Raw genomic sequence first — 27318 nt, forward strand, 5'->3', positions numbered from 1 at the left:
ACATTCATTCCTGGGTAACGTTTTGAGTCAAATGTTTTAAAAACACTGGGAACCAAACAGAAGTGGGTAGATGTTTTCTACATTCTTTTATTTTTGCGTGTGCCTGGTTCTTAGTAAGTGTTGGGGGGGGGGGGGGGGGGGAGGAAAGACTGATGATTTGCTGCTCTCTCTTTGGAAAAGGTCCAGACTGTAGAACAGGGCTAAAATGCCAGGAAAGAGTTTGTTGCATAGGAGCAGGCTTATAATATTTGATTTTATACATTCTCTGGGCAACATATTTTCTTTAATGTGAGGTCCTGGAGAAGTAATTTTAGATCTTTATTCAGCGCAGCTTAGTTGATCTTCTTCTCAGTTTTCCTTATTTTTGGAAAGGTGAAGTGTGGTTCCCAAATTAAATCGTTACTGGGATGGACTTCAGCCAAGAGGATCCACAGTTCAAGCCGTAAGGCACAGGAAACATAAGAATAAGACAAGGGAGTTTTATTTTGTATTTCGTTTGGCAGGGTGAGGAGAGATATGGCCTTGAAAGATTTGTATTCTTACATAGCTATAATGTATTTCAAAAGACAGTAAGGACTATTTTCTCTTCTCACTTTGCTTAAAAAAAAAAAGCACACCCAGAAATGCTGGAAATGTCAGGACTGCCAAATTTTCCTTAGTTCCAAGTAAAGGTTTGTGTTTGGGGTTCTCGGAGATGTTTACAGTATCATCCCAAGCATTAGCTCAAGTGAGCTGATCCTTTAACCCTTTGCTGACATGCTTGTCCCTGCTGCAGCCACAAAGGCAAAGCTTGTAGCAGCCTGGCCCCAAGCCAAGCTCCTCTCCCAAGCGTCCGTGGGTTATATCCCTTATGTCAGCCTTTCACTTCAGTGACCCGAAGCCCTTCCTCCGGATGGGAGAGTTTTGCACGCCTCTTCTGAGGCCGTTTTGCAGCGACAGAAGCAAGCCCTGCAAAGCTTGCTCCCAGCTGAAGGTTTGACACAGCTGGGGTATGAGCGTGCCTATGAGCCATAGAAACACGTGCCACTGCCACAAGCAAGAATATGCCTCCCTTCTGCCATGGCTGTGGCCAAATCCTCTCCGTCGCGGTGCTCTGGAAAGCAGGGCAGCTGGCGCCTGCAGCTGCAGGCACGTGAGCATGAAGCCATTTGCTGGTGACGCTCTCCAGGGCTGGGGCGACTCTCTCCCTGGCGGCTCCACGGGCTGCCTGCCGGCCAGCTGAGACCTCACTGCTTCCCCAGCTGAGCCGCAAAAGCAGCGAGGTTTTAAAAAAATATATAAAATTGGACTAATAATTAAAAATTAACTGTCCCTGCTAAACAACGCATTAAGCTGTGCCCTTACACAGGGAACAAATGTATCCAAGCAACAAAAACAAACAGCCAGCAAGCCAGGCTCTTGGTATCCCCCTTCCAGCTTTCTAAATGGTGCTGTAAGTTTATATTGAAGTTGCTTTGTTTCCAAGCACCCTGGTGTTTGGAAACAGCATGTCCATCCCCCGATCAGCAAACCTGCTGCAGACTTCGATCAGGAACCAGCCGGAGCAAGCCACTCCGTGAGCCAGAGGCAGAGGGTCTGCTGCAGCCTCGGTCCCCACCGAGCAGCGTTTCACGGTGCCCGCGATGAGCACTGGGCATCCCTGACGTACAGCGAGAGCTTGGGGGAAACGGCTCATTTCCAGGCAGGTCATGCCAGAGCCAGAGCCGTGGTGCACCTCCCTATAACACCTGTTGGGAAACTGCAACTCTGCAAAAACACACAGGATTCACTTGGCATCAGATGGCTGGCACGCTCCTGGTTCAACACGGTGCTTAAGGCTCCATATCCAGGATGCATGCTGCATGTACCAAGATCCCTTTTGATGTCTTGAGGGACCCTCTGAGCGATAGTATACAAGGCTCGTAGTGGAGCCACGTGCCCCCCCCACTCAGCTGACCGTCAGCGCTGCTCCTGCAAATGAGGGTCTCCACCGCTGACTGGTTTGCAGAAGAGTCAACCCCTCGCTCATGGAGGCGCTTCGAGCTCCCGCAGCAGAAGCTTGTGCTTTCCAGCCAAAAAGGTCCTGGGTTCTGTCAATGCCGCCTTTTAAAACCTCATAAGGAACTGAAGAAATGCCATTTACATTACTTCTTAAAATAGTATAAAAATGTCAGTGAAAGATTTTATGTTGGAGGCAAGAAAAATACATGGGAGAACCTTTACCTTAGTCAACTGTCATTTCTTAAGCTGTCTTGCTAAATTGCTATTAGCCTAAGCTTATATATTTATCTTCCCCTCTTGAAAAATGGAAAGTTCAGGCATTCTGGTGGTGATCTATTTTTAGATTATCCCTTATTCAGGCACAAAAATACAATGATCACTAAGAATGTTAAAAATACTTAATAGAAAATTTTAATTGTTAATTTTGAGTGGCATGTTTATTCCAGGCCCTTTGTTCCAGAGACAGAAGCAGCAGAACGGCATTAAGCAATGCACGGCACAAGTCTCTAGTTTGATGGAGACCCTTCCACAAGAGGACAACTGAAAACATTAGACTGATGTGGAGGAGAGAAAGAAGAGGGAATGTGCCAGATCTATTGATTATAAGGAAACTAACCTATGATGTTTACAGTCACTATCTCTAAATGGGACCAGGAATGAACCTGAAGCACAAGACACTTAAAAAAGTAAAAAGTGAAATAGCTGTAGATGGCACATGAGCCTGTGAAAGGCCCTTGCCAAAGGCACTGATGAGGCCAGATGCTTAGGAGGATTCAGAGCAGGACCGGGCTTTGATACTGAGTAATGGGAACAGCCAAAATTACATGAGACAGGTTTAAAAATAAGCTAAAACAAGGAGGTCACGTTCTCTCACACAGCATGCTGAAAGCCAGCCACCAGAGAGACATTTTTGCAGCAGGGAGGTTTAATTTGGGACTCCAGGGTTTCCACGGTTTTGCTTGAAAAAGTGGATGCATCCAAGGGAGGGGAGATGGTAACAAGGGACCATTTCATGAGCGGTGATGCTGGTTCCCACATCCACCAGCTCTTCCAAGAGCTGCTTGGCAGCTATCGTTCCCTGCTCGTGTGCCTGTACATGCTCATACTCACCTAACATGCAGAAGATTAGGTCTGACCTGGGCCCATAAAATCAGAAATCATTCCCCAAAACAATCTCTCTCTCCTCAGGAACACAGCCCTGCCAAGGTGGGAAGCAGCAACTTCCCTTGCTGTTTTCCAGCAGCCCCTCTGCCAGGCGATCAGAAATAAAAGCTGCCACACACACACACGCCTTGGTTTCCTTTCATACTTTGTAAATTTTTAAATTTTTATTATTATCTCCTCCTTTTAAGCATCCCTTTAAGGGTGAAATGAAATCCAACCATTTACAGAGAAAATGATTTCAGAATGTACAGTTGATTTATCCTTACAAAAAGGTCATTATTACTTGCTGTTTATAAATTACAGAGTGGAAAGGAGCTTTGCAGACGCTCTTATTTTTTCTTTTTATTTTATTTTTGGCAAGTCCACGCGTTCTTTTGCCAAAGCAGGGTTTTCTGGGGCCACCTCAGGGGCAACACCACCAGTAGGTCTAGGTGAACCCCAGGCTCAGAAGTGCTGCTGGACCACCTCCAGGATGATATTGCATCATCATCCGCACAGGAAGAAAAAACAGTGGTTTGAATTCTTAGCCTCAGAGTATTTCAGATCCCTTCTTAACCCATTATCTGTAGTCCCCAAAGCTTTAAATGTCAGTGTATTGCATTAGAAACAGCTCTCCTTTCTTGCTGCTGGATCCGAGCCCCTCCTGCCACCCCCTTGCCTCCAGCTCCCCCTCCATTTCCATAATAAGAGCAAGTTTGTCCAAAATCTCAGAAATCAGAAGGGAGTTTGGGGGGCAGGGGGGGGAGGAGGAGAGGAGAACACAACGACGGAGGGATTCGGGATCCATTCTCCCACCCACTTCCCTCCTTTGTCACCAAGGTTTGAGGTCAGTGAAGCCAGGACAAGCCATCCCTTCCCTCCTCACCACCAGTGTTCAGTAATCGGACCAGGGGTGACCCTGGACACGTGTCTTCACAGTGCAGAGGCATAGCAGCCACAGAGGTTGCTAGCAGGAGCTGGGAGACAGGGACAGAGCCTGGGGGATGTTTGGGAGGGGAAAAGACACTGCCATCCCACAAGGATACACCAAAGGGGGGCAGAGGGGAACAAATACCCGTTCTGCTCTGACACTCTCTCCCCACCCCAACTCATACATTACCTGGAGGCCAGAAGGTCCCCTCATTCACCCGCCACAGAGACATGAAGAGCAGGCTGGCCTGAGCTGCACGACAGCAAACACCTCAGCAGGACACAGGGATCAGAGAAAGCAACACTGAGAGTGGACTTGAGCGTGTCATCCTTTATACCAACCACACAGGCACAAAACCACCCCATCTCTTCTGTCCGTCGCTTGGGTACGGCATTACCCCCAGTCCTCCGGAGGGGCAAAGATGGCCGACCTGCCCTGTTCCCTCTGCTTTAGCAAGCTCACCTGCTGTGGGTCCACCAAAGCCCACATCCTTCCCTTCACTTGGGGCGAAGGAGGAAGATGAGTTCCCCACCCCAAAGCCATGCATGGGCACACAATCCCTTTTTCAGGTGGAAAGCACAGAGAAAGGCAAGAATAGAGATGGGCAGAGAGAAAGAAGCGCAGGGCTTGGGGATGCCACACACTGGTTCACCTACTATCCTCACTACTGGCCCTCCTTTGCACCAATTAATTTGAAGGTGGAAAGGTTTTGGGCAAGAAAAAGCACAGAGCTGAACAGGGCTGCAGGGAAAGGCTGGTGGTGCTTTCCCACCCTCCACCAGACGGCTTCGCTCCCAGAGAGGCAGCAGGCACATGGCTTCGCTGCTCATGGCTGCAACAACCAACAGACATCAGGCTCTGGTGGTCTGATCCCAGTTCCAGCCCAGGGGCAGGATGGGTTTTTTTTAGTCCTTCACTTCTCCAACCTCAGCACCTGGTTCAGACAAGATGAAGGAGCCTCAACGCTCACCTCAAAGAGTTCAGTGTTGGGAAATCAGGATCTGATACAAACCTGCCTCCTCCTTTACCTCTCTCACCACCCCACACACCCACATGCTTTTGGGTTCCCTCTTGTGGAGGTTGTTTGGGAGGGCAGCTGTCCCCACTGCGCGCTGGCCGCGGAGGTCCCGGCGCAACAGTACAGGCAAGGCTGGACAGAGAACAAGCCACCACCTTGGGAAATCACTGTGCAAAAGTCAGCTTGCTCGTCCCCGTCCCCTCCAGGGACAAGGAAGATTTTTAATGACAAGCACTCTAGCTCCCTAAGGATAATAAACACAGGGTTAGCCAGACAAATTAGACAGAAACATTGACTGGTTTGGCCTTAAATCAAAAAAGTTTAAATGATCCTTGAGAAACGGGGGGGGGGGGGGGGGGGGGGGCAGGGAAAGAATGCATTTCATCCATAAAATCCCTTCTTCCCACCACAACAGAAGTCTAAATTTAATTTCCTAAGAATAAGGAAGTGAGTAAGTCCAGGAGGAGGACAGGGCCAGAGTTCTGCAGAAGAGCCCCAGCGCTGCTCTTCCAGTAGGACCTTCTCCTCCTGCCCAAGGGGGCAGAAGGGAGAGGCAATTTGGAGGGAGAGGCAGAGAATGATGGAGCAAATAATGGAGGAGGGGGGAAAGAAGGCAACAGGCTGTATTTCAGGAGTAGGAGTTCCAGATATTGCAGCTGTGGGCTCATCTGAAACTCCCAAGAAACAAGGGTCATACCTCAGCGATGAAAACATGACTTGCAGTGCACTAAAAATCCCCAAGGATGCCCATGCACAGGAAGGGCTGGTAGCAGGGGAGAGGCTGCTTGCACTGTAGAAGATAATGAGGTGCAACCCCAGCACGCATGCACTTTATTCCCTGCTTCACAGGGCTCTGGTGCTGCCAAGGCACCCATGCAAAGACTGACTTCCCTTTCTCTCCTGTCTTCAGCAAGGCCTGGCACTGGGCTTGTGTTGTTGTCTCTGAGATAAGGCAAAGCCAAAGGCCTGAGAGTAGATCTCAGGCTTCCTTCCAAGAATAAAAATGAAAAATAGCTTCTTCCTTCCATACCTTTCTGCTACTGAATCCCATGAGCTAACACACCTGCTCTCCTCCGGCTGCCCCTGAGGAAAGCATGTTTCCTTCGTGCTGCAGCCTCAGTGCTACTGCTCTCATCTTGCTCAAGGCAGGCTCCTCCTTTCTCAGCTGGGTCCCCATTTCTCTATAATCTCTCTATGCCCAAGACCTCCACGCAGCCGCTTGGCACAAAGACCCTGTGACTGTGACAAGACTCCCTCCTGCTGCATCAAGTCTGGACTTAGAAGAGCCACAGCTTCCCTTTGGGGGAAGAGTGTTCTGCCTACCAAAGCTTCTCCCTCCATTCTGTTCCCAAAGGGGCTTTTCTACCTGTGGGGAAGACACAGCAGAAGTAAGAACAGTGATTTAAAAAAACAAACAAAGAAAAGCAACAAAAAAGAGGTTCCTTCAGTTCTTCTAAGCAGGCATTATGGCACATGAGATGTGGAAGGAGCTAAGATGAACTCCATCTCAGTTTGATCAGAAAAATATGTTCATCTTCATTCTGTTTCAGTCTCAGTCTTACTAGGCAATCAAGTTATCTTTCTTGATGTTTTTTACTTCTCTAGAGAGGGGAATAGGAGAGATACAGGAGAGAAAGAGAGAGATACAGAGATAGGAATGAGGCACAAGGGTGGGAATGGACTGGACAACACAGGAATATGGAGCCCTGACGGAGTGAGTTAATGGCAATGGAAACCCTCCTGCTTCAGCACAGCTGGCCTGATGTTGGGGTCACTCTTCCTTATGCCAACATTTTCCTCCTCCTCCATACAATCCTCACTTCTCTGCTTGGAACATGAGCCAGTCTTTCCACTGCAAGGCTAACACAGCAAGTTCATCATGTTTTTCACCCTCTTCCCACTACAGCCCGGGCTCTGGGCACCCCGTCAAACCATCTGCTAAGGAAGGGTGGTAACGGTGGAGACGTGGATCTGCCTCCTCAATGAGCTGAATCAATCCAATACAACAGGCCAGATCCTGACTACCCATCACTGGCAAACTCTGAGCAGACACTGGCCCAACCAGCTGCAACTAGTGTATTCCTAGATCGCCTCTCTTCTGCATGGTCTTGTCTGCATGGCCCAGGCTGCACATGTTCTCTGGATTGCACGATGGTCCCAAAACAGTCTCTTGGCCCCAAGGGGAGTCTGCCCATGGCCCCTTTCTCCATGAGCTCCTTCACAGCCTAAGAGCAGACAGTTGGATGCTATGCCTTGACATTCTTTGTGTTTCCCCACAACACTCATCCCTGACTCAGGGCTTTGCCCTTCTCCTCTCCCTTTTACCCCACGGCAAGAAGGAATAGCCAGCATGTGTAAGCAGCAGCCCTGCAACAGGCACAGCCCACGGGGTTGCAGAGGCAGCCAGAGAAGCACACGATGGTCCCACGTGCATAGCACTGCTATGCAGAGCCAATGCTCTCCCTGGCCCTCTCCTATGAATTCCCCGAAAAGTCATCCATGCCGAGACAGAGATCACAGCTTCTGGATCCCACCGTTTCCTGAAAGCACACACATCCAAGCCCAACTATGTCCCCTTCCCCCCCAATACTGGTAATGAACGCCCACGTGCATACCAAAACCATGCATGTTAGCACTCATGCACATAGGAAACCATGCACTTGTAAACATACGCTCCCACCATCTGATTAAGTCCCCTGCAGCTTATCCCAGCCCCAATAGAAGCACGTACTGCAGGGAAGATGCTTCTGCTTCTGTGGGCCAAGCCAGTGCAGTGTTGTGGGGGCAGGGGTAAAAAAGTTTAAAAAAAAAAAAATCAGCTTTCTCCTCTGCTTCCCATCTGCCTGCTCCAGGATTGGTAGAGCATCACGGCAAGATACAGCCCAGGACAGATGCATTAAGCCTGTGGGAGGAGGCTGCATCTTGGGGAGAACACCTTGGAAGCAAAGGATTTCCCTTCCCCAAAATACTCTTTGAATATAGAGGTATACAAAAAATAAATGCATACTGAGATGCTTTTGCACATTCAGTCATCCAAAAAATGCCTGTGACACACATCTGCACACATGACCACTCACATCGGTTTGTGCCTGCTGACTCACACGCTCAGTGAATAGCCCAGGCTCGCATCTGTGCTTGCTCCAATCCACAAAGGACGAGGGTGGACAGGAACAGCTGCCCTCTCTCCCCATGGGACCCTCCCAGCCTCCCCCGGAGGAAAATCTGCCAGCTGGCTGCAGAGATTCTCTCCAGCCAGCAGGAGAGGTCCAGGAGATGCAGGAAAGTCTTTATGCTACTGCCAGAATAGGTCCCCAGCATCCCTCCTCCTCCTCCTACCCAGGCCTCCCTTCACGTGACTGAGGAATTCACATCCCCAGGCATCACCCTGGGATGAAGGGAAGAAGAGAAAGAAGGGAGGGAGGGCAGAGACCCTGGAGAAATGGCACACTCCACCTGGAACTAAAGAAAACAAAAGAAGAAAGGAACAGACGAAAACACCCAACTCTTTCCCTTTGTTGTGAAGTTCTGATTTCCCACGCGAGCCCCGGTGGCCTCACGCAGCGCCCTCCGCTTTTCGGTAGGGGTTCTCCAACAAGTAGCGGAACCGCTGGTAGTTCTTGAGCAGGTACTTGGGAGCATACATCTGCTCCTTGGGGTCAGCGGGGGGATACTCCTGCGTAGTACCATCGAACCAGCCACCAGTCCGGATCAGCTGCCGGATATAATTGAGGTCTCGTTTATCCTCATAGTCACCCCAGCGGGGGAAGTCCCCGTTCTGGGCCGACACCAGTTTGAAGTAGATCCCCTCTGGGGTGAAACACCAGGAGCAATGCCAGCCAGCAAAGTGGAGAGGGCTGCCCAGCGACCACTGCACCAGGATGTGTCCTGTGCTGTTCTCATACTGCCGAAAGCCAGGCATGGTGTAGTACTCGCGGCGCCGCAGGCGGATCCCGTCAGTAGCATAGACAGCCTGGAGCATCCCCATGGTGCAGCCCGAGACCACCTCCAAGGTGCCTGGTTGCTTCCAGAAGAAGCCGTAGAGCGACTTGCGCATGTGAAAGGCGAAGGGCTCCGTCCAGCCGTCGTAGAGCTTGAGGAAGAGCACGCCATCACGGGCCGGGATCTCATCGGCATCGTCGATGATGAAGACGTCATCCGGGCGCAGGTTGCGGAGGCGAGAGATGCCATCCCGTGTGAGAAACGTGCGCAGGTAATCGTCAGCAATCCAGCCATCCTGGCGGCCGCCAGGGGGGAAGTGGTCCAGGAAGACATAGAGCACCTTGTGGCGGATGTAGTCAAAGGAGCCGTTGAGGAGCATCTCACGGAACTTGAGGGGCCGTGGCTCTCCATAGGCCGTGAAGTTTGACTCGCACACCACGAAGGCGTCCACCACATCTCCCAGCTCATGGAAGCGGACATCCAGCAAGTCAAACTCATGGTTGACATTGATAGCGTTGATGACCCGCCGGGGGATCTCCCGCGGCACGAGGCGGTCCTTGGTGGGCAGGTTGGAGTACTGGACCACAGTGGGGACCCCACAGCTGGGGCCGTGCCAGCCCGGCAAGCACACGCACTCCACCCACTTGCGCCGTTTGGTCCCACTAGTGCTCAGCGGCTTGCGAACCAGCCGCCCCAAGGCTGTGCCATCTGCTCGCTCCTCCGGCCGCCCTCCCACAGGTGGCTTCTCCAACACCTTGGTGCCTGGTTTAAAGCAAACGCCACCAACTTTGGTATGGACAAAATACTCTGTCGTGTCTTCTGACAGCACAAACTCGACTTTGTGCAGCTCTTCGCTGGCTCTGCTGGGAGGCAGGGGCTGGAGCAAGGGGGAGTGGGAGTACAGGGGTGTGCGGAGGAACTCTGCACCCCCTGGCTCAGGGCTGACCTGAGATGTGACGGGGGCATTGTTCCAGAAGAAGCTGGAGACGAGGTTGGGACTAAGCGAAGCCAGCTCCCGGGGGAAGGTGACATAGGAAAGGGCCTTGAGGAAGTGCAAGAAGGAGATAAGGCAGAGACCAGCCATGCAGAGAGTCAGAAAGAGCTTATGGCGTCTCATCTTCATCCTGTGGAAAAGCCATGAAAAGGAAAGTCACGTTCAATAGTTACTGAGGTGTAAAAAGTTTACCACTGGTAGGAAGACAGGTTAGGGATGGCAGAAAGCTGGTCCAAATTCAGCATGCATCTGTCGAGACTTGAATCCAAGAACTACTCCCCCCACCCTCTGCCATCTTCAGTGGGCCTTTTTGCCTCAGCTGGGTTACACCAAGCTGAACCTCTTCTAGATCAGTCAGTCTTATAAACTCAAAGACAGGCACTGGTGACAGGGTAAAAAGACAGGAAATCCAGAATAACAGGAATTCATGATCTAGTGAACTCACTGCACTTGGCAGATTTGTCCCTATTCATTGACAGAAGCAAAATGAATGTAGGCCTCCTCATGCCCTACATCACCAGAGGATGGGGAAAAGATGAGAGAGTAGAGAGCAGGAGGGACGAGAGGGAGTAGGGGGTACACAGTTGAAACATGACCGGTGTAAGAGTGGCCATTTTAAAGGACTGAGATCATTAGCCAGGCTGCCAGAGCCAGGAAGGCACCTACATTCCCCAGATCTTTTCAGTGTTTGCTCAACACATACCCTGAAAACCACCCTTGTTCCTAGGAAATGCTACCCAAGTTCACATGGGGAACAGGAAAAAAAAAAAAATTAAGATTCTGTCATTTTTACTCTTCTCCCATCCTTCTCAAATCCACTGTATCTCCAAAGGTTGCCCTTTGCTTTTCATTTTCTGTGGACCAGATGCTGAGGTTTTTTTACCATCTAGATCAAGGTAGCTAAAATAAACGCCTAGCTGTCTCCTCTGGTAATACTGTGCCATCATGACGGGTCCATGTCAGGCCAGCAAGAAACCAGCAGTGCTAAGCCCTTCCCTCCAAACAGCATGAAATACTGCCTTCATGCTCTCCCTACACCACCTCCCCTCCTCCAGCCCAGGCAGGGAGCACAGAGCTGCTGTCAGGCAGAGAACTGATTGAAGACTACAGCCCAGAAAAAGGAGGAAAAAAAAAAAAGGAAGAAAAAAATTAAACTCACCCAATATTTCACCAAGGAAAAGGAGAAAAGGCGCTCGCCTTCTGCAGTTTAGGGAAGGGAAGGTTTAGGCGAAGGTGGGCAAGAGAAGAAGGTCAGCTAAAAGCCCTTTGCAACGCAGAGGCTGTCCTCTCCTCCCTGGAGCATGAGACCCCCTGTGCAGCAGCAGGCAAAAAGGCAGACACCCCCTCCGAGCCCTATGCACATGACACATATCGCTGTGGCCCCTCCACAACACGCTCCCCCATGGCAGCTCTCCACCCCAGCGCCATACCCCTCCCAGGGCCAAAGTTCCTGAGGGGCACCACACATTCCATGCCATCACTTATAAACCCTCCTGGCCAGTGCGCAATGGTGCTGGCAACACCTTTGCAAGAGGCAGTCCCCTCTCCTGGGGTGCCACAGGGAGCCACCCCATGCCACCGGCCCCACGCAGGGGCTGTCCTGGGGCTTCTCACAGCCAACACGTATCCTGGAGCAGGAGTGAAGGGAAGAAACACCCAGCCCGCTCCCACTGCTTCAGAGGGTATTAAGTAAAATACAGCAAAGTGCGTTTACTGATTAACTTGGAGAGAATTTAATACTGAAGTAAAAAGCCATAAAGCATTTAGACAGATGGCAACTGCCCAAAGGAAAACATATCTGGCTCTCTACAGATGGCTTCGATACGGACTTTGGTAGAGGGGAGGGGTTGTCTGCAGTTATACCTTACAGTTCAGCAACAAGCATTGGGTCCCACGTCAAGCTCTGAAGGGGGGCGGCTGTGGGCCTGAAGCTGGCAGAAAAGTTACAGCATTGCCAAAGGAAGAAAAAAAAAAAAAGGGAGAGCGTGATCCTATTTGTTAATATTTATTACAGTTTTTTTATATACTTTGACACAACACAGGTCAGCAGAAGGGCAAGGTCCTGGCTTTATGCATCCACAGGAGGCCATCTTGTCAGGTGGGCTAGGAAGGAGGAAATGGCAGCTCTCCTCAGGGGACCACACTGGGGCAGGTCCTTGCCTCCTGCACCCACCTGCCACAACCCTGCAGCCTGGCCTCACGTGCCTGGGCATGGCCCAGCTAGTGGGAGACCATCTCTGTGGTGGCCCAGCCGTGAAGGGGCTAGATGCTCTTCTGTTAAAAGCCATAAAAGACCATCCTAGGGCTCACTGTCAGTCAAGCTTTCTTCATGGGGGCAAAACAAGGGGCCCCCTGAGAAGCATCGCTTTGTGTCCAGGGGTTGGTTTTTTTTGTTTGTTTGTTTAAGGCTCCGTTAATGTCTTGCTGGAACAGTGAGATCACTTGCAAGGAAGAGGAGTATCCAGTGCCTTTTCCTTGCATGTCACCAGTTTTTGCTCTGTCTTGAAGTGTGGGGAAGAAAAGGGCACAAGGAAGCTGAAAACACTAAATTAGCAGTGACTGGCTGTCAGAAGGTGTCCCTCGCTGGTAAATTAGTACAGCTTTCTCTGATCAGGTGTCCTGCGCTTTCTCCGAGGCGTTACCTCCAGACATCAGGTCGCTCTCTCAGATGCTGAAACCTGGGCGAGATGAACAGCTGGCCTGCTCCAATAAGGCAATCCCAATGGCTGCCAAGTAATGCTGGTTTCACTCCAGTTCCTACAGGACACACAAATGCAGGGCAGCCAGCTTCCTCTGGGCCAGCCCAGGACAGAAGACAGGTGCTGAAGTAGTCACACAAGGCACATCATCTTCTTCCCAGATGGCTGTGATGCTCCACATGCCACAGTAAATTCCCAGACAAAGGTCATAACTCTTGACATTCAAACTGCTTCACTTTCTGGGATGTGGTGTGCCATGTCAACATAGCAGGACACATGGTTTTAGGAAGTAAAGCATATTTTCCCCACTTGACATTTGCAGACATGATATCTGTCAGGCTCAGCACACGGCTCTGCAGCTCTTCACCCACTGGCAAAACTCAGCCCATGCATGGCTGCGTTGCCTCCCTGTTATTGCAGACTGCACCTGGGAGAGCCGGGCTGGTGCGCACAGCCCTCCCCTGCAGCTCTGCCAAAGCAAGCTGGCCCTGCAGTACCCTCTGCTGTTTTGCTGCTGACATGTCCCAGGAGGCAATTTTCACTGCTCAGTTGCCTTTGTTAGGGAGTGGGAACATGAACACATTTCCTATCTCCTCCTAAAAGGAGGGAAGCAAAGAAGCAAGCTGTGTCCTCTTGAAAACCTCTTCCCTGGGAACCACCTCCATTCTCACATGCCAGGGATTCCTCTGCCAGGGAGTGGAGAGCACTCATACACCCTTGGGTGTGCTGAGATGCTAAAAACCATCAGTCACATATCCCTTCCCATATCCTCTGATCAACGCTGCAGTGAAAGATGCGTCTTTGAGTGGTAGCTAATTGGAGACAAAGGCCAGTAGGGGAGGAAGATGTTATTACCCACCTTCCCCATCCAGAACGTTTACGTGTGGTGGAAATGAGAAAGGAGGTACCAGTCAGGGAGACAACTCAGCTTGTCATAAAAGAGCCCAGCTGCTCTGTCACAAAGCAGCCATCAGTTACCAGGAACACAGAAAACAGCAAGAAGAGATATTTCCCTTCTGACAATTTTGAGTGAGGAGGGGGGAAAAACGTCAACTTGATCTCAGGGAGAGTGATCAAGTTGCTGTCAGGTTAAAAACAACAGCAAGAAAAGCTTTAAATGTTCAAGTAGAAGAAAGAGCCAGAAGGAGTATGGACAGTCAGCTCCATTAAGACAAAGCTCTTTAGGGAACACACAGTTATAAACCGCTTCAGCAACATTTAGTCTCGGCAAGACAAGCTGAAAGCTTCTTTTTGTAAGGGATCCCTTTGATCCCTTGCTTGAAGTTACGTCTCTACCACACAGGGAAAGGGCTTTCAGAGGAGGAAAGCTAGAAGTGGTATGCATGAGTTATCCCCAGGCACCTGTTACCATTTTACTTTGCCATTATATCAAGTGACCAGTTGATTTATACCGTCCTGAAATCATATCCTGATTTTTCAAGAAGCCAGAGAGAAAGATATGCACTGCTAAGAGCTGGCAGTTCGCCAGTCCTAATGTTCTCTTCTGGAGGACACTGGCAAGAGGCCATGCAACAGGCCGCTGGATGCACGATACCCCACACTCCATCTCGTTAGGGCATGGGACTCAAGACTCCCTAAACCTTTCCCATCGTTACAGGAGAAAAGCTGCTGTGGAGGACAAGTCAGAGTAGAAGCTTCTGTTTTTCCCCTGATACAGAGATGCAATTCCTCTGCCTAAAGTTATCCCATAACACCCATGCAGTAACATATTTGCCCATCACTCAGACACTTCAACACAAAGCAACAATTCAAATTAGAATCGCTTTCACACAGCAGATTAAAATCCAGCATGACTTCCATCCCCCACTCCACACTGAGGGCCAAACTCTCTCTCTCCGCTCCAGCTGGAGACAAACAGGCTCCACACTTCTGAAGTACTAGGTCTACCTGCCATCCACAGGGCACAGGAATCACAACATGCATCAGGGTCACAGTACCTCAAAAATCTCAAGTTACTTTTGTCCTGCAAACACCCACAGAAGTAAGGAGAAACTATAAAACCTACTATTTGTCTACAACTGACATATGGCTAGCTCAAGGACAGCAGGACTGTGCTTTGCTTAAGGATATAGGAAGAGATTATCCTACAAAGCTGGACGGCAGGGAAAGTGGAGAGAAACGGGATGTACCAGAAGGTAGCTAGGGCTCAGCATTTCTCTCATGTGAAGGATGCCATGGTGTTTTCAGGGACTGCAAGCTAGGAGGATGTCAGCAGGCAGTTCTGGCGGAGTCATAGTACAAGGTGGTTTAAATGCAGGTAGGTCCATATCAGCTTCTGTTCAAGTTTCAAGGACAGAATACAACGTTCTTCTGTGACCTTCATCGAGAGCTGCTGCCCACAGCGCTAATGCAAAACAGCAATACCTCATGCTATGTGTTTCCTTTGCAGCTTCGAGGCAACTGACCACAAGGTGCCACTGACTTGCTGCCAGCACAACCAGCTGGAGCAAGCCATCCAACACAGTTACTCTCCAAGTAAGGTCAGGCTAAGGGAGAGCCAGACTCTTCTCTCCCTTTCAACAGGGAGGTTAGCAGAGATATAAGGTGACCACTCTCAACAGGGTACCACCATAGCATCCATCTGACTTCCAGAGCTGCCATCCACACACCATTAATGGGTGTCATCAAGCCAGGAAGAAAACTGGATGGAGAAAAAAAAACAAAAGACAGCTAAAGGGTGAATCTACGCAAGGCTAAGGTGAGGTTGGCCAGGGAAGGGTGAGAGCACAGCTGAGAAACCAAGGCATTGCTTTCCCTTTCCCACTGAAGGCAGACACATGATGTACATCACATCAACCACAAGCCTCAGGATTCTATGCGAGGCCTTGTTAGACCTCAACTGTCCAGAAGCATCTGTGGTCAAAAAGAAAACAGGTTTCTTCTCCATGCTCTTGTAGGAAACCAAAGTGCTCCATGCCAGTAGCTTTGATCTGCTGCATACAGAAACTAAGATGGACACAATACAAAGCCTCCAGCTTTTTAAGTACTATGGCTGTTCACCTCTTCAACTCCTGGAAGCACAATACGTTTGGACTCCACACTTTGCATGGGCTTTCACTGTTTCAACTGTTCTCTCAAGTGTCTTGTCCTGCTCTTTGGTGGACTAAGCCTTGGTTATTTTAGATGCCACCTCTCCAGCCACAGTGAGATAGCTGTACACTCTGCAACAAAGCAGTTCTTAACTCTCCATACAGAGCACACAGGACCTGGAGATAAAGTGGTCTTTGTTTATAGGATTTTGGCTCAAGACTGATCTTCCAGAAGTCAGCAGAACAGACCAGCATCTGAACACCTTCAGAGTCCATTATAAAACCCTCCACTCGAACAGATTGTTCTTACTGTAACTACCATACTAATAGCAGCATAATTATATAATTCTCCAGCCCCCGGTTTAAAAGAAGATCTGCTCAGAGAAGACTAGAAAACTCTACTGAAATCCAACAATGGCCTATGAGACACCAATTTAATTTTATCCAAGAAGTACTTGGACATCACAAGGGTACAGTACTGCATGCTAAAGAAACTTCAAGCTGGATTTCCAACTCCACTGGAATCTATCAAATATTCTTCTCAGTATCCTTCAGCTGTACTGGGCTCCCTTGTAACTGATGTCCTCTCTCCAGCTAAAGCCAGTCTCACCATAGGAATTTCCATGGTTCCAGAGATGCCTCAGCACATACTGATCCTTCAGATGCTCTCAGAAGCCACAGTTTTAATTTCTCAGCACCACTAGTCTAGGTGCTGTTTCCACTAAAGGAGAAGCAGCATTTCTTTCATCTTCTCTCCTTCACTTATGCCTGATATCCTAGAAGGACTCTTCCTCAACCCTGCTTACCATCTCCTCAAAACATCTGGTTCCACAAAGACTGCTGTGATGGCCCTGGAGACTGCATCACCAGTTGGCTCCAAGATTGGGTCTCTCAGGACATCAGAGGGTGAGCTGAGGCATTGCTCATTGCACTCTGCAGTACACACACACCAAGGATGCAAGGCCTTTCTCTCAGCCAAATACAGTACTGCTGCTGCTCACTGCTTCAAGTGTGCAGCGGTTACAGCAGTGCTAAATGGAGTTGGCTAGTTCTTTTGCTTCTTGACTTTGGTGTCTTACAGGGAAGGAATGCTCCATCATGAGACAAGGAATAGGAAAGGAAAAAGGGACAAAAATACACAAAAAAGCAACTTATGTCCTCAGACAGGCCATGTATGGCCTGTCAAAGAAGTATGCGAGAACTCCCAGTGTTGGTGTCTTGTAGAGAGGAACAGGACAAAACCATTTTGTCTGAGGATAAAAGAAAACGACGCTTTCAGAGACCTCAAGTGAGGCATGTGGTAACACAGGCTGTTGTTTCATAGGTTCTCTCCCCTCACTCACCACCTTCACAGCTCACCACCCCTCAGTTGTATGAATTAAAGTTGTCAATCGTATGAAACTCTGCTTTGTAAAGCCAAATCAGCAGCAGATCTAACTAGGTTAAAAATAAACTTCAAGAAGAGTGCCTAGGCATGGGAACAAGCAGCTGACCAGCAGAAACTTTCTAAATTATTTCACCAGTTCACTTCTCACCAAAACTGTGGTATCATGTAGATACATCCTCAGACACTCAAAATTACAGGACTTTAAACACTGTTCAACTACCATGAGCTTGCTAACTCCTCCCAGCAGCATCAGGGAAGGAGCACATCTCAAGGAGGGATCTGGAAGAAGCAGCGGCAGACTAACTGCTTTCAAAGCAGACCCTGGCAGGCAGTCCATGTATGCCAAGCAAGTGGAGTACAAGTCACAAATCCTGAGAAGAGCACCAAAATGGGGCATCAAGATTACCCTCGGAGCTGAGGGCCCATTGGTGAAGAGCCCATGGCAGACACATACCGGACCATGCACATAAACCCTGTGCAAGGGAAAGCAGGAGAGTTCCTGAGGACCAGGTGACAGCCCAAGCAACAGGGAGATGCAGGTTGAACAGCCCAGTAGAAGGTGAGGTGGGTGCCCTGAGGGCCTGGAGTGAGGTGGTTAAAGAAGGAAGGAGGCAAGAAGCACTTGATGCTATGGTGATGGGTAGAGTGCACAGACCCATGAAGGCAGGCAGAAACCATGTTGCCTCCAGCTATTTTTGAAGCTGGTGGCAGTTGTTTGTGCATCCCTGGGATAAAAGCTCTCCAAGACAGATCGAGGAGGGGAGTAATTAAACCCCAGGAAGACAATAAATAAAGAGGGGCCGTGGAACAGCAACAAGAGCCTAGCAGCCACAGAGAAGCACTGGCCCTCCATCCCCGCCCTCTTTCCTCCCTTATCCATCACCAACCACTTGGGGTTTGGCAGTGTACTTACTTTCCCACAGTAGCCGATCTATTGCTGTTTGGAAGAGCCTTCCCAGCCTCTTCCTTCCCCTCCTCCCCTCCTTTCAGGCCACAGGGGTCCCGCTTGGCAGCCCCCAGATCCCCCTCTTCTCTAAATGTCTGGTGACCAGCCAATTCCATGCAAAGAGCATTAACCCCTCTTCACCAGGAACAGCCGGAGAAACCTGACTCCATGCTGAGAGGTTTCTCTAGCGTGTCTCTCCCTCCTTCTCTCCTCCCCATCCCTGATCCCCCCCCCCGCCCCTTGTTCTCTCACCTCTTTCCCCTTTCCTTTTATTTCTCAAAAACTAACTCCAGTCCTGGGAGCATCGCATCTTCCCGAGAATGTTACACGAACCCATGGGAATTCTTCTTGGACCAAGAACAGACCCTTATTTATTTGTCTCTTCTGCCTTTGTTCTTCATTTCTTCTTTGAAGACTTAGGCAAGACCTCGACACAGTGCCGCCTGGATCCCCCGCTGCCACTTCACTTTGTTATTATTTTCAGAAAGAAAGCGCTGATAGGCAGAGAGCTCTTCACTGCCTTGCCCCAAGGCAGAAGTGAATCAGCCCAGACTCCCACCTCTGGGGTGGACAAAGGGCACAGGCTCGGGGGCTTGGCAGAGCACCTCGGGCTCCAGCTTGCAGAGTCAACCCCCTGCTTATGTAATCCTTCTGATTGCAGCATCACAGCCCCTCGGATTGAATCCACACGAATCAAATCTTCAGTAACGGCTCTATGCCGCTAACAGGCATATGGTACCATGAAAAGGGGCAGTTTCCCAGAATGAAATCAAAAGCCTCCTAATGCACTTAACTCAGGGTCACATAAATCTCTCTTCTGCCTCCCACAGACGGCTGGATCTTGTTTACAGGCATTGCAGCAGGCCTGGGTCTCAACAATATGTTTACTTCTTCTGTACAAACATTCCCTTTCACTAAGCAAAGCAGTACTCTGATCTCCAGACTAAACCAAGTGGAAAGGACTGGGAGCAGGTCTATGGGGAAAGAGGGAGAAAGCTAGTCTTCATCAGTGAAATCAAATGCCATCCTGGACATCACACAGGTTTTGGGGCCATTTGTCTTCACATTCTTCCTTTAGATTGCCTTATTTCTTGAGAAGGATGAGGAGGAATTTTGCATTTAGCCAGTTGCTGATGTCCCTGACAAGAGGTAAAACTGTTCGCTGAAAGAATGAGTTTTGCTTCAGGCTGAAGAACCCAAGAACCAGGCCAGGACTAGGTGGGACAGCACAGCTTCTGCAAGGGACGTTTGGTGATTGTCTGTCCACCTCTTCCCCAAATGCAAAAGCCACAAACTGACACTGTGCAGATAAAAACAGGGAAACTGAGCATTTCTGCTCAACAGCACAGTAGACAGAGCAGTTTACTGCCACAATCACTTGATTACAGGCCAAGTTCCTTTTCCTTTCCCTCACTACCCTCAGCCATTTCCCTTCCCTTTCAGGTCTTCAGTAACACAAACATTTATATTTAACTGTTTTGGAGAAGCAAGCTGGTACAGCCAGGTCAGAAAGGAAGGAGAGAAGGAAGACAAAACTAATGTGTAAGCACACCATGAAAATTGGTGGTGAATGAGAAGGATATGCAAGGTAGGGGGGGGAAGCCACAGTCATGTTGAAATCACCAGGACAAGCAGGGCAGGAGCAGGACAGCCCATCTGCATGGGACAGCAACCTGCCACAGCAAGGCAGAGGGCCAAAGGGCATTAAGCTCATACATAGCTGGAGTGAGTGCTCAGCGCGCCCTGCTCATCTTCATGATGCTCCTCTGCTGCAAGAGCCTGTAAAAAAACTGCCCCAGCCTCCCTCTGCCCTCAACTGGTTGCTCTTCAGGGTTTAATCACTGAGAAATGATGGAAGTTTCAGCTGCACAGTTTGCTGCTCAACCACCTGATCTTTCAAGTGTTCAGGTCCTGATGATCTCTTATAGAGTCCAATGGACCGTGTCATGCCAAAGCTAAAAAACACTTTGGCAGGACAAGATGGGCTTTTGAAAGAAAAAAATGCTCTCAAGCATCTGAATATTTCAGAGAGTAGTCCCAATGATCCCTGCCCCAGATCCATAGCACAGCACTAATTGAGTCAGGGACCAAATCCAAGCACCAGATTCACTGTCTCCAGCTTGACACCTTCTGTTTACTGCAAAGACGAGGCTCTGCACTCAGGAACTTCTTGCACAGTCCCAAGCCAGAGATGCTCTGCAACACCACACACCTGAGTGATGTGGAAACCAGAACTGGATTTTCAGGGCAGTTCAGCTGCACAGAGGCATATGTGAACAAACATGGGCAGAAAGGAAACCCACAGCACCTCCTCATCACTAAGTGATAGACTCTGGATGCCTGACAAACTTCCCTCCCCCCTAGTGCTCACAGGAAGCGAGAAGAGACTGTTCCAGAGCACAACTGCACTATAAATAATTCAAGAGACTGCTAAATTATGCAAAAGCAATCCCATCAGTCCCCCTGGCCAAGCTGAATGCAGGTATGGTCACCCCTTGCTGCAAAAGTTGCTGCTAGATAAGGATTTCGAGGCCACAGAGGCTCTGTGCCAATAGCACATATCTGAGAGCACAGCAGCCACTTGCTAACAGTCAGGCCTGCACCAAACAACAGCACGACAGGAAGTATTTGGGGACACAGGGCTGATGGGGAAACAGCAGTTCCTTTAACCCACCTCTTCTCCAGAGACCTCACATGGCCCCAGAAGAAAAGCAGCAAATCATGGCCCCTTCAAGCGAGGCTGCTTGGTACATCTTGCTGCCATCAATTGTGGTTAGCTGGCGAGAGCTGCAGCTGGACAGCACTGACACAGCAAGGCAGGGAGGAGAGGACTGCTGAGGCAGGTGGGAAGGAGAAGAGGGAACTGAAAACACTCTGGAGACAGTAAAGAAGGAACAGTTTTGCTAGCACAAATAATGTACAGGGAGGGCTGAGCTGAAAGCAGCCAGAATCTCAGTCTGCTTTTCTGTCCCACTCCTTTGCCTTCGGGAGATATTGCATCCCTGAATATCAGGGCCACCGAGGTTTCCCTTGGCAATGGGGTCATTAAACAACAGCATGCAGCTCACACTGATCACTCTAGGGCACCGTTCTCCTGATTTACCCTGCCCTTTGCTCTGCCTCAGAGCCAGCCCTCACACTACAAGCTCCATGAAAACAGGACTTCCTTGTACGCAGCGAGCACCATCCGCTCTCAGCCCCGCCGCAGGCAAACCCTTCTACCAAAGCCCTACCTTTCCCGACTCCCGCAGCCTCTGAGATCTGTCCATGCCCAACATGCTCAGTCTGCACAAGCCTCCATCCTCCTCCTTTTCCCTGCTGCCCAGCTAGAAGCATTCTTGCCAGGGAAAGGAGGAATTGAAAGCACTGCCATAGCCCTCTCTTCAGCCTCAGCACAACCAGCTTAAAATCTCAGGGCTCTAGCTTACCTTCCCCTTCTTTCTTAAAGGCCTCAGCATCTAGGTGAGAGACTCCCTTTCATGTCTCTTTGCTATGCTGTCTCTCTTGCTTTCTGTTCAGTTCCAGTATCTGCATGCCGAAGCAGGGGATCCTAACGCAGATAAAGTCAGCGTAGCAGATACCTGTGTTTAGATCACAGGTTTCACAGTTGCTGAAGCCGTTATGCAGTGAGTCTAATTTGCATTAGTCTTTCAGTATGCTTCAAATTTGCTTGCTGCAGCCTTGGTATCATGTAAGACACATGCAACAATATCCTAAGATAAAAATTACCCCGAAGCCTTAAAGAGATGACAGCCTGATTCTGCTTGCTAACCCTGGCCCAACCTGTAAGGATTTACACACCAAGGGGAAAACAGCACTCCTAGGGAAAGGCAGCAGGGAGCTGGGATTATAGATTAGGCAGCAGATCAAGAAGGAGGCAATATCTGCGGTGAAAAGGGCAGCAGGATCCAAGCAGTGACTAGAAAGTTATTGATAACCCCTGGCTCAGCACCCGCACCCAGCCATTCTCTGGGATTTCCGAGACAGCCGGTGGCGAAGCAAGTACGGGAAGTGTCACGCTTCAGTTGTTGCTTTCATGCTGAGCCCCTGCGTGTGCCACTGGGCACACTGCAGCCTTGCTCCATGCCTCAGGTTTCCCTGGGTGGGAAATGGGAGAGGCACTTTTCTACCTCCAGGTAAGGGGCTTGCCTAATTAAAAGAAGCTTAACGGGTTGCTTTGAGGCCCTTGGAGAGAAACATTGCCATAAAGTGCAACACATTCAGATGATCCTCAGAGAGAAGATTTTCCCCCACTGCCTCTCTCCCTCTGGACAGCCACATCCACCTCTCCTGCTGCTTGCAGCTTGTGCATTACAGGCTGAAAAAGACTGTTGGCAGAGCTCAGTTTGGTCATACCCCAGAGCCAGGCAGATTTTTGGGGGGGGGGGAAGGAAAAAAAAAAAAAAGCTCCTATTTAGACACGGGCCTAGCTGGGGAAACAGCTATTCAACCAGGGGCGTTATCTTGGTATGAAAGGCCAAGGCCCCCACAGAGAGCAGCCCAGGTAACTTTTGCTATCCTGAAGCAGACAATAACCACTTCCTAAATCTCAGCTCAAGAACAAGCCCTCACTTTTTGTAAGGCAGCCAGTTCCCTTCATGCTTCTTCCCTCAGACTGCCTGATGAGAGCTCGGAGTGCAGTGCTACGCTCCCTTTCACAGATCAGCCCTACCAGGCAAGTTTCTGAGCACAAAAATACACCCACCCTGTTCCAGGTGGTCAGAGGTTTGAAGAGCAGGCGGTACCTGTTGTGCTTCAGGAGGAGCTTGAGGGAAGTAAATGGTTTACACTGCAGGGAGCACAAAGAAGTCAGAAAAGGAAGGTAAAGAAATCATGTTTCTGCATTCCCGAGAGCTGCAACCAGAGTCCATTTCACAGGGACAGAGGCATGGAGTGCTCTTGTGCACCCTACACCGCTGCTCCAGCACATGGCATCTCTTCCCACCTCCTGCAGGAGAAGGTGGAACTCAACAGCTCTGTGATTGCAACTCTGCCCTAGCCCCTGGGACAAGCACCTGGTCCTGGCACCCCGCACAGCATTGCTACTGCGGCACAACCCTGACCTGCACAGCCCAGCCCTAGCAACACACTCGCCTAACTCTATCAAAGCACCCCAAACCTGACCCAGAGCTGCCACGATCCCAGGCTTACCCCCTCCACGCAGCTCTGCCAAGGCTCCTCAAGGCCAGTCTGCAGCACTGACCTGACAGTCCACGTGTGCACTGCAGATGTGTTACCACCTTTCCAAGAATGTCCAGGATGGGGAACAGCAGGCATTCCTCAGATGTACCCCCATGTCCCCTTGCATTGCACTGCCCCATGTGCCTACCTTCCCCAAATTTCAGATCCCACTGTAACGCTTCATTGTAGTACCACAAGATGCCATCCTGTCATCAGGACAAATGCGATGCAGCCTGACCTTTTGTTGCAGAACTGATGGGTGACAGTGACAGTAGGGAAAAGCAGGTGGGGACAACTAGCCACACTCTTCTACTTCTACAGTCGGGGCTGATAACATGACCCAGCCCTTTGAGACACCTTACGCTGACCTAAAGATGTGAAGATGCCTCTTGTGCCAGTCAGTACCCCCTCCGCCATCCTCTCTGCGGGAGTTATTGTCAGCTGTACCAGCCTTCGTTAGCACCACCTCCTCCAGCTACATCCCACTGATTGGGTCACAGATTCCAACAATGTACAAAGGGCTCATTTTAGAGCAACTAACCCCACCTAAAACCTAATACCAAGCCTTTAGGAATGTATGCTGGCCCAGCTTGCCCCATCTATCCATCAAATTCCCCCACTTCCTTCCTCTGCCTTTATGATCCAATGCAGGGGCGGGGGGGGAAGATGCCAATTTGTGGTATCAGGTGCACCTTAAAGATGCTATTCTCAAGATAGGAGGAAGCTCAGACAAAGCAAGCTGAAAACTCAGCTACAAACCCTACCATGAGATAGAGTTTATCTCTGCTTGCTGGCAGGTCAAAGCAAGGGAGGGACAGAGAGAGAAACTTGTTTGTCCTAAGGTGTCCTTCACGTACTGAACGTGCACAGTAACATCTACACACACTGTCCTGAACAACTGCTGTACCCATGACTGCTTATAAATGCCAAATTTATTGCAGCCATAAACTCTACAGAAGTCCATGCATTCCATGGTAAGTGCACCCAGCAGGACCTGTGTGCATTGCTACATGCACCCAGCAAACACCCACTCACGTTTGTCACACATGCATCCCTTAAAGACATGCAATAAGCATGTTACACCAATCTGGCAGGCCACAAAGTCACACCATACTTAATCAGTTGTGCGTGGGAGAAGGAGAAGAAAGGTAAACACAAGGCGTATGGGAAATGCATAAGCACACAAACTTCATAGGTACACTCCCCAGGCAAACACACCGAGAGTATCTGTGCTTGCTGCTGTGTACCTGGCCTAGGTTAAGCAGGCTCTGCGACCACAGAGCAGCCCCAGCAACACTCCAGACCAGCTATCCCTGTCTCGTGTTGGGCACAAGTACTCTAGATAAATGTTTACAGTTGTGAGCATCCCCTGAAACTAACATCTGTGGAAATGCATGCACTATTTTCCACCTCCTCTTCTTGACCTCCTTGCTAAGGCAACCCCTGTGTGCCACACAGGCAACTCTTTCCAACCTTACCGGCATTTGCAGGGAGGCAGATAGCAGCTCAGCCCCTGAACCCAGTTTGGAAATGGTTCCTCACGCTCTGGGCACCTCTGGTGGAGACCAGCATCAGCAGCACCTCAGACCAAAGGTCTGCCAGCACGAAAGGCAGGACCTGGGCCACCACCTTAGGAGCAGGGCAAGAAATCTCACCTGCAGCTAGCCAGAATCCTCCCCCTCTCCTAAGGATATAATTGCCATATCCAGGGCATTAATAAACAAGCTATGCAGGTATAACTGAGAGCCCTCGCAGGGAGAGAATGTTATACCTTGCAGTGGATTTCTTACCACTACTGCAAAATCACCTGAGGGTGTAGAGGGGCTATAAATCTTCCAGGGGCTTTTATGACATGCAGTGGCAGAGTTGCAGCTTCACTCCTGTTCTGCAGTTTGCAATGGCTTTCATTCAAAGTCTGCTTTATGTCACTACAGGGAGGCTGGAGGCTCCCCAGGAATAGCTCACAGGACTGCTCCCACCCCAGCTTGGAGGATGTGTTCCCAGCACTACTACTGAGGCTGAAAAAACAGCACAGGTACTATGGCTGTGTTTAGGGGGGCTTTGGAAACTGGAGGTGTGCTGGGGGGCAGGAAGCCCATTGGTTTTCCCTCCCCTCTGAGATGGCTCTCTGCTGTCTGAGGGTCAAGGAATGGCAGGTCCTGCTTGATTTCAGCTCTTCCCAAAGGAGCTGGCAGCAACAAGGCTTCAGCAACAGGGACTTGCAAGTGATTCCTAAGTCCCGGGCTCCAGCTGGACTCAAACACCACTTCTGCAGGTGGGATCTACAGAGCACGAGAGCCACCTTTTAGGGAGGGGGCCTGAAGCGTTCCTGCTGACTCACACCCTGCTGGGGTGGGGAAGACAGGGGCAGGAGTAGGCAGGAATTTGAAATTCAGTTTGCACAGGGCTGGGGGTTCCTGGTGACTCAAGTCATACTTGTTAGCAGCGGTGCCACTGAGTGTTTTCACGGGCTTGAACTTCCCACTCAAGGGGAGGGATTTGGAGTTAACTGCAGGGCCATTCTCAGGGAGGGGAGGTGCTCGGCACCCACACAGTGTGCTGGAGACAGGGCAGGCTCTCTCCTGACCCAAGCTCTGCCCTAGGGTGGAAGGGAGAGGTGCAAGACCCCAGCTTCGGCTCTGGGGAACAGGCAGGGCTCCCCAGCGACCCAGGCACAGCTCACAGAAATACAGCCTGCGGAAATCCCCAGAGGAAAACCATGGGCTGAGGCACTGAGAGGAGCCTCTTTCCATCCTGTTCCATGCTCCCTCCCTTGCTGAGCTGTCTGAGCAAGTCTAGAGCTGCAGCAGATGCTGTGTTCCCCATCACCCTTGTCACGCTCACCCAGGGAGCAAAACTCTCAGAAGGACAGAGCTACGCCAGCCTGTGCCACTCCAGCAGGACATACAGCTATTTCCAGCCCACAGACAACCCGACAGCCCTGCACAAGCGGGGAGAACTTGGGTGCCCATATCCCTTTGCAGCCAGCCCTCACCAGGGGGATTGTAGCCATCTGACATGGAGACAGAGCAGGGGGAGAGGGGACGTTTGATGATGATCATACACATATATTTGTATGTATGTTTTCCCTCCTACACACACGTTCCTGTTACTCCTTTTCGCTTGCTGCAGGCTTGGCATGCATCCCCAGCCCGTGCCCTCCTCGCAAACCGAGCATGGGCAGCAAATGGGCCTTCGCTGCAGTGCCCCGGCTGGAGGGTGCCTCCATCCCCGGTGAGCCCGCATCTGCGGGCAGGGGGCTGGCAGCATCGCCTCCCTCCTCCCCATCGCCGATGCTCCCTAGCAGGGGATGCCGGGATTAGGGGGGGGAGGGGGGGAAGAATAAAAAAATAACACTAATATAAATAAATAAGGAGCGGGAAGGTGGGGGTTCGGCAGAGGAAGCCTCTCCGGCAGTGCCCGCAGGGGATGACGCCGCACCCCCGGGCCGAGGCACAACTTGCAGGTGGCGGCAGCGGCGAGTGGGGGACAGACCGAGGGGGGTCCCGCCACCGCTGCCCGCAGCGCCCGCCGCGCCGGGGCGGCTCTACCGGGGAGGGCGGGTGTGCGCTGCCCCCCGCTGCCCCCAGCCCCGCCGCCCGCTCGCCCGCTCGCTCACTCACTCACTCACCCCCGGCCGGCGCAGCGTCGGTGCCCGCCGGGCCCCCGGCGGGGCGAGGCTGCCGCTCGCCCCCGGCCTGCCCGCCGCCCGGCATGGCTCGGCGCCGGCCGCGGCGAGGCGAGGCGAGCCCGCAGCCCCCCGCCGCCTTCCTCCTCCTCCTTCTTCTTCTTCTTCTTCTCCGCCGCGGAGCGGCCCGGCACCTCCTCCCGGCCGCGGGAAAGGATGCGATGCGATGCGGAGCCGAGCCCGGCGGGCAGGGCTGCAGCAGCCCCTTTTGTGCCGCCCTCCCCGCCTGTCTCCTCCCCCGGCGCGCCCGCCCGCCCCCCCGGGCCGCCACCGCCGCGGGCCGCCGCCGCCCGGCCCCCCGGGGCACGGCACGGCCGCCCCCCGCCTCCCCGCACAAAGGAGCGCCTTGTAGAGGGCGCCCG

At 51.0% G+C, this 27318-nt stretch overlaps 1 protein-coding gene across 2 annotated transcripts; it reads right to left on the reverse strand.

Annotated features, from left to right (window-relative positions):
• Positions 1-8565: 8565 nt before the first annotated feature.
• Positions 8566-26957, reverse strand: MGAT3 (beta-1,4-mannosyl-glycoprotein 4-beta-N-acetylglucosaminyltransferase). 2 transcript variants are annotated; one of them, XM_076337518.1, is made up of 2 exons: positions 26900-26957; positions 8566-10135 (listed from the first exon to the last, which is right to left on the reverse strand). In XM_076337518.1, the coding sequence occupies exon 2, from the start codon at positions 10132-10134 to the stop codon at positions 8626-8628; it is 1509 nt and encodes a 502-aa protein (XP_076193633.1). In that variant the 5' UTR covers position 10135; positions 26900-26957; the 3' UTR covers positions 8566-8625. The 2 variants fall into 2 exon arrangements, with proteins under 2 accessions (XP_076193633.1, XP_076193627.1); XM_076337512.1 differs by lacking the exon at positions 26900-26957 and adding an exon at positions 11165-11342.
• Between the last annotated feature and the right edge of the window lie 361 nt (positions 26958-27318).

The sequence above is a fragment of the Aptenodytes patagonicus genome, chromosome 1, assembly GCF_965638725.1.
Source record: "Aptenodytes patagonicus chromosome 1, bAptPat1.pri.cur, whole genome shotgun sequence".
Classification (NCBI taxonomy): Eukaryota; Metazoa; Chordata; class Aves; order Sphenisciformes; family Spheniscidae; genus Aptenodytes; species Aptenodytes patagonicus.

Coding starts and splice junctions, on each gene's coding strand:
- MGAT3 (XM_076337518.1), bottom strand. CDS start 10,134: ATGAAGATGAGACGCCATAAGCTCTTTCTGACTCTCTGCATGGCTGGT.